The following is a 12,336-nucleotide window of genomic DNA, read 5'->3' on the forward strand; positions in this document are numbered from 1 at the left end:
CTATTAGAGACACAGTTTGTTGAGACACTTGTTACTTGTAGAGTTTGTTGAGACAGTAATACATTTGATAACACATGTGTGTGAGTTGTCTGATTCTTACTGTCGAGTAACAGTCACACTCCTAAATACTTTAGTTCAGAGTATTTAGGAGTGTGACTGTTACTCGACAGTAAGAGCAGGCAGTTCAGAGTATTTAGGAGTGTGACTGTTACTCGACAGTAAGAGCAGGCAGTTCAGAGTATTTAGGAGTGTGACTGTTACTCGACAGTAAGAGCAGGCAGTTCAGAGTATTTAGGAGTGTGACTGTTACTCGACAGTAAGAGCAGGCAGTTCAGAGTATTTAGGAGTGTGACTGTTACTCGACAGTAAGAGTAGGCAGTTCAGAGTATTTAGGAGTGTGACTGTTACTCGACAGTAAGAGCAGGCAGTTCAGAGTATTTAGGAGTGTGACTGTTACTCGACAGTAAGAGTAGGCAGTTCAGAGTATTTAGGAGTGTGACTGTTACTCGACAGTAAGAGCAGGCAGTTCAGAGTATTTAGGAGTGTGACTGTTACTCGACAGTAAGAGCAGGCAGTTCAGAGTATTTAGGAGTGTGACTGTTACTCGACAGTAAGAGTAGGCAGTTCAGAGTATTTAGGAGTGTGACTGTTACTCGACAGTAAGAGCAGGCAGTTCGGAGTATTTAGGAGTGTGACTGCTACTCGACAGTAAGAGTAGGCAGTTCAGAGTATTTAGGAGTGTGACTGTTACTCGACAGTAAGAGCAGGCAGTTCAGAGTATTTAGGAGTGTGACTGTTACTCGACAGTAAGAGCAGGCAGTTCGGAGTATTTAGGAGTGTGACTGTTACTCGACAGTAAGAGCAGGCAGTTCGGAGTATTTAGGAGTGTGACTGTTACTCGACAGTAAGAGCAGGCAGTTCAGAGTATTTAGGAGTGTGACTGTTACTCGACAGTAAGAGCAGGCAGTTCAGAGTATTTAGGAGTGTGACTGTTACTCGACAGTAAGAGCAGGCAGTTCAGAGTATTTAGGAGTGTGACTGTTACTCGACAGTAAGAGCAGGCAGTTCGGAGTATTTAGGAGTGTGACTGTTACTCGACAGTAAGAGCAGGCAGTTCGGAGTATTTAGGAGTGTGACTGTTACTCGACAGTAAGAGCAGGCAGTTCAGAGTATTTAGGAGTGTGACTGTTACTCGACAGTAAGAGCAGGCAGTTCAGAGTATTTAGGAGTGTGACTGTTACTCGACAGTAAGAGTAGGCAGTTCGGAGTATTTAGGAGTGTGACTGTTACTCGACAGTAAGAGCAGGCAGTTCAGAGTATTTAGGAGTGTGACTGTACGACATCCTAACCCTGTTAAGAACTGAGAGGATAAAAGGAAGAGTGGCAACTCCAGCAACTCCGTACGTGTCCAAATCTATTCCGCCCACCTCGCACCCAACCACTGAAATATACACAGTGTTAGTCTATAATTATAAGCGACCAGCATAGTATTTTAGAACCAGAAATGTAAAGTAAGATAATGTTAATAAATGGAATGTCCAACAGTAAAGATCAGTAATCCTCGTAGATATGTGTTTAGTTGGTAAATGTAAAGAGTTTACTCACAAATTCCGACGACGATGACAATACCTAGACCCAGGACAAGAAAGTCTGCCCAGTTCAACCTCCAACAGTTAAAACATTTACTGTACGTCTCCCCAACGTCGATACCTGGGGAGGTTAATTAATTAATTACATGATAATTAATTAATTAGCTAATTAATTGAAGAGTATAACTGAGTAATTGTGTGCATATTCCAAGTCAATCTATTCCATTTAATCAATACGCCATAATTGGCGAAAACCCCAAAATATTTGTTACGAATCGTGCATAACAAAGAATAATTATCTAAAATTGAATTCATTGAATTATTACCGATTCCTTTACAGATAGCATCCCGTTGTTTGTCAGTGTATTTACCATCATTTATAAACTCTCTTATTGTGTAGTCTTTCCTGAGAGGTACTTCAAATTGAGGACAAATTGAGGACAAATTGAGGCAGGGATCGACCGGGGACGAAATTTAGCCGGGGCCGGGGCCGGGACCAAGTTGAATCAGCCGGGGCCGGGATTAACCGGGATTTTGAAATGTTGCCAAAGCCGGGGCCGGGATTGGCTAGAAAATATGCCGGGGCTGGGGCCAGGGCAGGGATTTTTTTAATCTAATTTTTTAAATCTAATTTTAATCTAATCAACATTAATATTTTACATTCTTTGTAAATTCAAAGTTGAAATTTTCTGAATATCAAACTGGAATGATGTCAAGTCCTCGTATTTATATTTTTCACTCGATCTCATGTTACCGAAAATTTTGTGTTTAATTTAAGTCTAAAAATCAAGATAAATTCTGATAATCTATCGGTTTAAATTGAGGCAGAAAATACGAGAAATCCCGGCAAAAATTGACAAAAACAGCCGGGGCCGGGGCCGGGATTGGGGGCCTCTGGCCGGGGCCGGGATTTTGAAAATTATTTTGACGGGGCCGGGGCCGGGGAAAAAACACAAATCCCGGTCGATCACTGAATTGAGGACAAGTTAATTAATAATTATTTGATATTAAGAAGCGACGATCAAGTCTGAATTATTACAATTATATTCTTAATTTCCTCCGTAAATCAGTTTCGAAATTTCTTCTCCCTGCACAAAAAGGGACTTTCCTAAATAAAATCTGTATTTTGTACAGAGTAAAATATGTAAAACATCTATTTTATGCAGTAAGTTGACCCATAGAGCCATAGGTTGTGTTCCCCAGGGAGTTGAAGGAGTAATTAGAGAAGAAAAAAGAGAGGGGTAAAAAGTGACAAGTTATAGGGCATTGTCAACTGGCAGTGCTACATAGGGCTTCTTTGGGTTGTTAACAAGGTTAGGAGCTTAATTATTGGTGATATTATAATAGTATATTAGGATAACCTGCTGAACTACTGTTTATTGCCAAAAATATTGTTGGACGTTAGAGCGTAGGATATAAATCAAGTCTTGAAAGAAAGTTACATTTTCTCAGTATAGTGTGCCATGTCGAGTGATTAATTAAATATCTGAAGTTTCTGAAATAATCTGACTTGATTTGTTTGAGGAAGTGACCTCATCACAGATAATTTTATAACCACTGAAAACCAAGAATGTTGAATAAAATGCTGAATATGTTAAATAACTCACTTTGTTAAGATAAGTCTGTGAAGAAGTTTCTTGGGATTCCTCTCTCCGGCATTTTCTCGTAACATTTCACAGCTCTGGTCTAGTTCACCAAAATACCTGCAATTGTCAGCTTGAGATTTAAAACTGGGAACTGTTTCACGATATAACATATTTTGTAGGTTTAAAAGTAAGAATTAATTAATTAACCAAGTACACGATAATCTTTGGTGACCATTTCGGATGTTTAAAAGCTACGTCAATTTCAATATCATTATACATTACATATTATACAGTACACTAATCTCGCTGGGTATTGCATACTCTGTTCTGCCAATCTTAATTCTCTAACTTTTACTTAGTATGCACTCCCATATAAGTGATCTGACTCGGGTACGAGTCGAACTATTGTACGTGTACCAGTAATAAGTATATAATAGTGTATATAAGTATATAATAGTGCTGATGGAGGAGCCGCTGATGGACGAGCCGCTGTTGCAAAGGAAATCTTAGGAAATAGTTAACATCATTACATTAACTAATTAGCACACACACTGCCCTCATGGGCTACTAATAACAATACGACTAGGACAATTGACTAATGTACTACAAGGTACCAAAGTAAGATTGGAGCACATTCCTTGTACAGCTAGTAAAAGTCAACCAGTTCTTAAATTTCTATCTCTACATTAATTTCTACAACAATTTAAAACCATTTGAAATCCATTCCCTCTCAAATAGTTACGCTAGTCTCTTATACAGAAACATAATGTCCAATTTCATGTAACTTCCGAATTACATATTTTACATGAATGTAATGGTCCATACGTTCGCAACCTCAAACTACAAAGCTATGTACAATGTACAATGTACAATGTACATTATATAATAACATCAACTATGTATTATATATACATAATAACTTCAACAGCTATTAATTTTAATTCGATGTCAGATCCCCAAACTGAGTTAGACACACATCAATAGCACTCCATGTCCAGTAGCATCTAGATGTAGCTTTCATCGGCTACCAACGAGAACAAACATTGTACACTGATAGGTTAGTTAGAACTTTTTATACTTTCAACAAGGTTTACAAGATGTCAGGAGAGTGACATAGCAATTTTTGTATTCAGAGTGAATCTTAACGAACCTGGCAGAGAAAATCGTACTTTCTATGTAAGTAGGTGTTTTGGTGCACTGCTCATAATATTTAAATCACACCGATCATACATTTGTAGGCAAGAAATAAAATGGCATAAGAGTGCACGGTTCCAGCATCACGTAGCCACCCAGCGGTTACACTGGACAGTGGTTAGACCAAGTGGTTAGACCAAGTGGTTAGACCAAGTGGTTAGACCAAGTGGTTAGACCAAGTAGTTAGACCAAGTGGTTAGACCAAGTAGTTAGACCAAGTGGTTAGACCAAGTAGTTAGACCAAGTTGTTAGACCAAGTGGTTAGACCAAGTGGTTAGACCAAGTGGTTAGACCAAATCATCCAAGTGGTTACACCAAATCATCCAAGTGGTTACACCAAGAAATAAAATGGCGTAAGAGTGCACGGTTCCAGCATCACGTAGCCACCCAGCGGTTACACTGGACAGTGGTTAGACCAAGTGGTTAGACCAAGTGGTTAGACCAAGTGGTTAGACCAAGTAGTTAGACCAAGTGGTTAGACCAAGTAGTTAGACCAAGTGGTTAGACCAAGTAGTTAGACCAAGTGGTTAGACCAAGTTGTTAGACCAAGTTGTTAGACCAAGTGGTTAGACCAAGTGGTTAGACCAAGTGGTACGGGTAGCTTGATTTCCCCCTTCCAGAATGTAGCAGCTAAATCTGACAAATTACACCTACGTAAGTGATACCCCCCTTCCAGGGTCTCCTTCTCTGGTGCCATGAACTGAGCTGACTCTAAATCTGTAAGTAACAAAGAGTTAATTTTATTTAAATTTCTTCTTTGTTTACCAGTTAAAAGCAGGCATTGCTTACTAAACAGTTCCTTAGGATCTGAAGATAAGAAGATAAAAACCCAGCAAGGAGAAAGGGAGAGTCAACTAAATATGGTGCACTAGAATAATTTCAATACTAACCAGCTAACTCGATATCGTTAGATTTCACAGTCTCATTTACTTCCAGAATCTCCATATCAAGCTTTTTCAGATCTATTTGTACCTGTCCGAGAATACGTATTGAGTAAAATACATTTTGTTAAATTAAAAAATTCAGTCCAGCTAAAATATCATGCGGATTCATAATACAAGCACAGGGTACAGTAACTTAGAAAAGCTTATATCAACCTGTATACCCTGTATAGTGTATATATATACAATATATATATAATGTGTAAATTATAAATTTTATAAAAAATACCTCACGGCTGCGCAACAGACTAGAGAAATACTGCCGAATTTCCTTGGTAATTATCTGATCTGATTCACTACAAATCTCCACTCTAACAAAGTCGAATCCCTCCTGAGTATTAACGTGGAAAGCCAGGAGCAAATCTGGAGACACGATCAGTAGCTTGCCATCTCGGGGAATAAGCATAAATCTGGAGATAAGAAGGGAGCAGATAAGAGGTGTTGCGAATCTTGATACATTCAGCGTTTCGTGGTACATCACCCTGAATTCAACATGATTGGCAGAAGATTCATTGACATTAGTGTTCCATGAGGAGCTAATACGTTTACTGAAATCTTTGGTTCCCGACTCCGTGTAAAATGGGTCGAGTAGTTTGAAACTTACTAGTGCTTCTTTCATTTCAATCTCAGAGACGTCTAGAGACATATTATAAAAGTTCTTAGAAAAGAAGCCATTGCACTTGCTGACAAAGAAATACCCTGATTTACCAAGATGATTCTCCAAATCTTCTCTAAATCTTTCGTCGAATAGTTTTAACTCTTGCTCAGGACAATAATTCAGGAGGTCAGTGCTCGGTGGGGATATTTGGAGCTGTTTAGCATCTCCTCTCTTGAGATTAAAGATGTCTGGCACACTCTTCTCGTGACTTGCTTCAACACCAAGGAGTTTAGATAGCAGGTCCAGCAGTGCGGGGTCTTTTGCATCTTGAACAACATACAACTGTTTGTTTACAAGGTTTTTGAAGTTATTTAGGTGTTCAATACTGAGCATCTCATACGGAAGACTGTGACAAAATACAACAGTTTCGTTGTCATTTTGTTTTTGTCCGGTTTCAGGCAAAAGTGGTGTTGCTGCTGAATGAGCAACAAGAATGTTGAACAATACAGGGTCCTTTTTACTCTGGGAAGAAAGTTGTTTGCCTTGGGGAGCTTGAGTTTTTTCAGATTTTGTAAGTCCAATCTTTATTTCACGTACAAACTCCTTGTTTTCTTCGGTTGGATCTAGATAAATTGAAATTATGGTTTTACAACTAAATCTTCAATGGTTTTCATGAGAGTGAATTTGTAAATTAAAATAGTGTCAAAATCCATATTTATTACAGCTGTTGCTGTTAGTATTTAACTTACGAGAGATTCCAAGGTCCTCTAGGATGAAATTCAATTCTGCTGCATTCCAATGTTTCTCAAACGCTAAATACTGAAAGAAAAGGGAGATCATAGTTTTAGCAGACAAAAACTAAAGTATATTTATCAGCCCAGGCCAAGGATTTTGGAGCTCAAGTACCGGTGCGGTCAAGGTCAGGAATTATGACATTCTGGTGATGTGGAAATACATGATCCATTTTAAAACTTCTAAGTTCCTATTAACAAAGTATCCCTATGTTCCTGAATGAATGTAGAAAAGCACTAACATTCATCATCTTCTCAACTTGAATTTTATCAATGCATGCTCTGCGCTGTCTAAGAAATTTGAACTGCTCCTCCTTTTTGTACAAGATAGTGTAGTCCAAAGCTGTGAAGCCAAACACATCTTTTTATTTATGTAGTCGACATCATCTCCCTGGGATGTTTTATTACCGTCACTAATAATAGCAGAATATTTTTGAATCGATTACAATAAACATTCTAAATCGAAATCTCTAAAAGTCACATCTTTAAGCTCTTATTATACACATTAAAGTGGTTTATTACATAGTAAGTCATGCTACAAACCTCTGTTTGGCAAGAAAGTGCTTTCTCCAGTAAGGAAGCCTGCCCATTATAACGCACAATTTTGTGGAGAGGTGTTTTCCCATTGACATCGCTGCTTAGAGGAAAACCAACATCCAGCAATTTATTGACATACTTCTTCTTTTTCTCGATAGCATAATGTAGTAAATCTACCGTTGGAGAGGCAAGCTTAACTTTGTCAAAACCTTTTTCTGAAGAATCGAAATAATCTTTGAAGAGCTCGAAAAATTTTGGTTCTGGATCTTTGACTAAAGCAAGTGGGTACAAGTTTGAACTATCGGTTGCTCTAAACAGAGCTTTAACCAGATATTTTTCCTGATCGAGTAGATCCTGCAGCAAATCATATTTCTCGTACTTACAAAAATAATGAGCAATATTACATCCGTAGCTGTCTTTAATATCTATCAATTGAGATTCTTTGTTATTCAAATATTTTACCAATATTTCATAAAATTTGTCTCCGTTTCTTTTAGGTTTGGGTTTCAGACACGCCAACAGAACATCTGTTGAGCAAATAATCGTTTCAATTTTGTTTTCATTACAATGTTCTACTGTCCGGCGAAACTTTTTCATATCATCACTTTTTATGGCCTCCTTGATGTGGATTTCACCAACTGATTCTGCCCCAAAATCTAAAATACAGACAAGGTTATCCCACACTGTCTCAGATGATGATTGCAGGGTTTTTATGATAACAGAACTCATATCACCTGGAACTGGATAGCTTGTATCTTGGCATAATAATTCGATGATATCTTTTATACCAGGTCGTTTATCTGGATTTTCCAAATAATCTTCAAGATTTGTCAACAGTTCGCTTTTACCCAAAGAATTAGCAGGCCAATTCTTTGCTTCAGTACCAAAATCTTGCTTAGCATACCATTTTAAAAGAATTTTCACGGTTGAAACCTTTTGAACATGGTGCAAAGCCGTTTCTCCCTTGTTGTTCTGAGCAAGCACATTGCACTTGCCTAATAACTCTTCAAAACATGTCTCAACACCATGTCTAGCAAAATGATGAAGAAGTGTGTTGCCCAATTTGTCCGTTAAATTGAAATCTGTACATTTCAAGATTGTCTGAATAGTTGAAACATTTAACAAATCTAAATATTGACTTATCACTCCAATCATCATTGCTGTCTGCCCAAAATCATTTTGAATATTAACATCAACAGGTGGATCTTTACCTAATAACCTAATGATGTCATCTTCATTGTCGACCGGATCTTTCATCAGATCATGAAGTCGTGTGTTTTTATTGACTGGATTCCCATCATTTGTCATGATATTTGAGGTATATTATGGACAGTGTTGATTAAAAATGTCTCATTAGAACAAGCTGAGAAGCTTATCTTTTTTCAGTTCATTCACCTATTAATAAAAGTTTATAAATATATACAGATTTATCAATAAAGAAACAAGGTGGTAAAAATCTATGGCTGTTGCGCAACTGTTTAGGCTAGATCCCAATACATTAATCCATGTATTACTTAATTTTAGCTACATTAAATTAATTTTAACTACATGTATGTATAAGTGTGAACTCATTTATCATGCAGGTCTTCAAAAATACAATGTGGATTATTATATTTTGTATGAGAAAAAAGATTTTATGTTTGCTTTTAATTTCTTTCAGATTGTACATGTATTCATTATAGATTCAATGGCAGATAATATTGTCATATCATTACTATAATTCAAAGAATTATTTCTGCTGTACGACCGCCCACGTGCAAATTAGGTAAACAAATAAAAGTTGCATAATAACCATGATAACGGTGTTCAAAAGCGCACTTACGTGTACGTGCAAATATTTGCGACATTTTGATGGGTTTTGTGGTGATAACATTGTGTTCAGTGCGAGCTACATTTTAATCAGCTGTATCTTCGGTTGTGACTGATATTTTTGATGCGATAAAAACTGACTACCAAAGAATACTATTAGCTGTGACCACGGGCTTTCTAGTTTTGTAACATAAAATGAACATAAAATGAACATAAACAACTCAAATTACCTATTTTTAAAATTAAATACTTTTCAAATTTTACAGAGTACAGCAATAGATGAATATAAAATAGAATCGTTCAAAATATCGCCCACATCTGTAAAATATGATGGGCACCCAAACAAGGTAAACACATAGTGAACTATGTCCGCAGTAACTTGGACCCATTAAATCGAATTAATCTAAATCCAAAAGTTTATGAAAAACTATTTAATAACAAACAAATCCATGGTGAATAACTGTGGATATAGAGCCAAAATTGGTATTTCAATACGTCAAATTCCAGATACATTAGATACAGGTCTGATATGGTCATTAATGTGTGAGAAGGTGTGCGGGTGAAGTGTGATATGATGTTGAAAGTATAGGAAGGTAGATACAAAATTAATTAAACAAAAAATAATAATATGGGGAGCAAAGAGACTAGGCTAGACCGTTCTATTCACTATCCAATAAACATTTCCATAGATGCTTAGTGACCTCAGCTTCGAAAAGACTAGTAGACATAATCTGTCTTACCTGTAAAGGGAGTCCACATATGGTGTGTGAATTCTGACTTAACTTAGGTTAAATTGATGACAAAATAGACAGACTGTCGAGGTGGCAACGTCTTAGTCGAGAAGTGCCCTGATATAAAGAGAGATAGTGAGGCAGCGTTGTCATACGTTGTATGACCCGCCACGCACGAAGTGCGCGGCTCCCCCTGTATCGTCAGGACGATAAAGTGAAACGACCGTGGGTGTCACAACGTGATACAAAGGCAGCGATACAGGAATTAAATTGTTCAGAAGTTTGTGGAAAAAAATAAGATCATTCAAGTCAAACTTTTGAGACAAAGGGAGAATGTCGACAAGCTTGCACTTTTTGACATATTGCTCAGGTGGATAACTGCGGCCCTCTTCAGACAGAATGCATTTAATAGCTCTCTTTTGGAGACTTTCTAATTTATCACTAAGTGATTTATTACAAGGGCGCCAGATTATATATCAATTATTTAATGGACCTAATACTATTTATGATAATTAAATGTCTGTTCTCTTCAATCCTTTGAAATTATACCATATTTTGACTTAATTCAAATAGACTTGATGTTTCGATTTAATTCCATCGTCATATTAATCTGCACTAATGATCGAACTGAAAAGTCCGTTTTTATTAGATATGGCTAAAAGATATATAACACACATAACGTACACAGGGAGACTAAAGTGCAAAAAACTGCTACTAACTGCTGCCAACTGCTGCTGACTGCTGCTAACTGCTGCTGTCGCGCGCGCCATTTGCAGCAGTTAGCGGCAGTTAGTAGAAACAAAATTTTAAAAGTAAAACAAAATTTTTATTTACCACAAATAAAGCCCGTAAGAGCCTCTACTAAAAACAATCAATACTTATTTAATATTATTATACATTTATAAATAAATATAAATCTAAATTCAGCTATGTACTCAATACACAGCCCGCCGCGCAGACAGCCACACTGCACACATTGCTGAGAGATTCTCAGGTGCAGATGTAAGCGCCGCGCGCCCGAGGTTTGTTATCTTACAATTACATGTCACGATATATTATTAATCAATAAATGTTTTTGCCATGAAATGGACCAAACTGATCCTAACTCATATTTCACTCATCATAGCATATTGCTTCAGCATGTACAAACGGCATAACCTCAATCAGTTTAATGTAGTGAAATGACTGGTGTAGATGAAGTAGTGTACTAATACAAGTTGGAGAGGATCAGGTAAGCTTAGTCAGCATCCATGATGTTACAAACCCTCTGGGACATTACTGCGCCCAGTCTCCAAAGTTACAGTAAATTCCTACTACGGACAAACAAACACAGACAAAACACCAACAAGAAACTAATATACACTAGCTAGCTCAGAGAGGAAATGAGTACCGGCTCAGGAGGTATGTCAAAACAGGGCGCCCTTTTGAACACTACTCGGGCTAGAATCAGTGCAATTCGGACACTACTATGCAACTGAACCATGCAAAACTATATAAGTGCACCTATGCTGGCAAGGCAATAGGTCAGACTGCCAGTCCTGAAAACCAGTTCTATGATAAGGGTCACGCAAGCCCCGAAGGGTTAATACAAAATCAATAAATGTTTTTGCCATGAAACGGACCAAACTGATCCTAAGTCATATTCCACTCCATATTATTAATTATCAGAGAATTTTAGAAGCAAAATAATCATTGCATATTGGGAAAATTTCGGTCGTTAACGCAATACAGGGCGTGGACACTGCAATACTAATAACGGAAAATTCTGTGGCACTAGTTTCATTCAGCTACCCAATTTATATGTGACATGTACAATGTAATTGTATTAAATTCAGATAAATGTCAGTAATAATCGACGTTATAACATTTTGCAATTTACAATTGCACTTAAATCACATCTAGCAAGTTACTAATTCTTTGCATTATATATGTGACATGTACAATGTAATTGTATTAAATTCAGATAAATGTTAGTAATAATCGACGTTATAACATTTTGCAATTTACAATTGCACTTAAATCACATCTAGCAAGTTACTAATTCGTTGCATTATATATGTTACGTCACTATAGCATATGTCATTCATATTGTACGTTATATAAGATAAAAATAAACATTTTATAATTGTTTCAATGTTCAACACTGCTAAAAAACAAATACCTACTTGCCCATCGATTAAGCAGTCGCCAAAACAAGGCTCAAAGTTAATTTACCTTCATACCTTGTTTTGGAGACTGAAGGATGTCAATAAATAAATAATGGACAATATTAATACTGAATATGATGGATAATCAGTAATATCAATAAAATCTCTAGTACTGTAACAGTTAAGCACATGTAATTACCATTAAAGAATAGAAACGAGTATGCTTGTCCACCTAGAACAATCCACAACCTTAAAACTAACAGTCAGTGCACTAGCTTAACCAAGGTGCAGCTGAAAATAGTTTTTCCGTACTGATCTGTGGAGATAAGATCTTTGAATTGACCTTCCCCTTTGTGATGCTATTTCATAAGGCAGGCTTACCCTTTACAATGCCTTTGTAGGCATGTATCGAA

The 12,336-nt window shown here is 37.0% G+C and overlaps 1 protein-coding gene across 1 annotated transcript; it reads right to left on the bottom strand.

Annotated features, from left to right (window-relative positions):
* Window positions 1–408: 408 nt before the first annotated feature.
* LOC134821938 (uncharacterized) lies at window positions 409–8,633 on the bottom strand. Its single transcript, XM_063832768.1, has 10 exons — window positions 7,243–8,633; window positions 6,942–7,090; window positions 6,658–6,727; window positions 5,540–6,531; window positions 5,260–5,341; window positions 4,955–5,086; window positions 3,197–3,292; window positions 1,916–1,995; window positions 1,606–1,710; window positions 409–1,441 (listed from the first exon to the last, which is right to left on the bottom strand). The coding sequence occupies exons 2-7, from the start codon at window positions 6,948–6,950 to the stop codon at window positions 3,276–3,278; spliced, it is 1,302 nt and encodes a 433-aa protein (XP_063688838.1). The 5' UTR covers window positions 6,951–7,090; window positions 7,243–8,633; the 3' UTR covers window positions 409–1,441; window positions 1,606–1,710; window positions 1,916–1,995; window positions 3,197–3,275.
* Between the last annotated feature and the right edge of the window lie 3,703 nt (window positions 8,634–12,336).

Source organism: Bolinopsis microptera, chromosome 10 (genome assembly GCF_026151205.1).
Source record: "Bolinopsis microptera isolate Bmic1 chromosome 10, MBARI_Bmic_1.0, whole genome shotgun sequence".
Lineage (NCBI taxonomy): Eukaryota > Metazoa > Ctenophora > Tentaculata > Lobata > Bolinopsidae > Bolinopsis > Bolinopsis microptera.

Coding starts and splice junctions, on each gene's coding strand:
- LOC134821938 (XM_063832768.1), bottom strand. Junction 6,532..6,657: donor AGAGGACCTTGGAATCTCTC/GTAAGTTAAATA, acceptor CAATTTATCTAG/ATCCAACCGAAGAAAACAAG. Junction 5,087..5,259: donor TAACGATATCGAGTTAGCTG/GTTAGTATTGAA, acceptor TGTTACTTACAG/ATTTAGAGTCAGCTCAGTTC.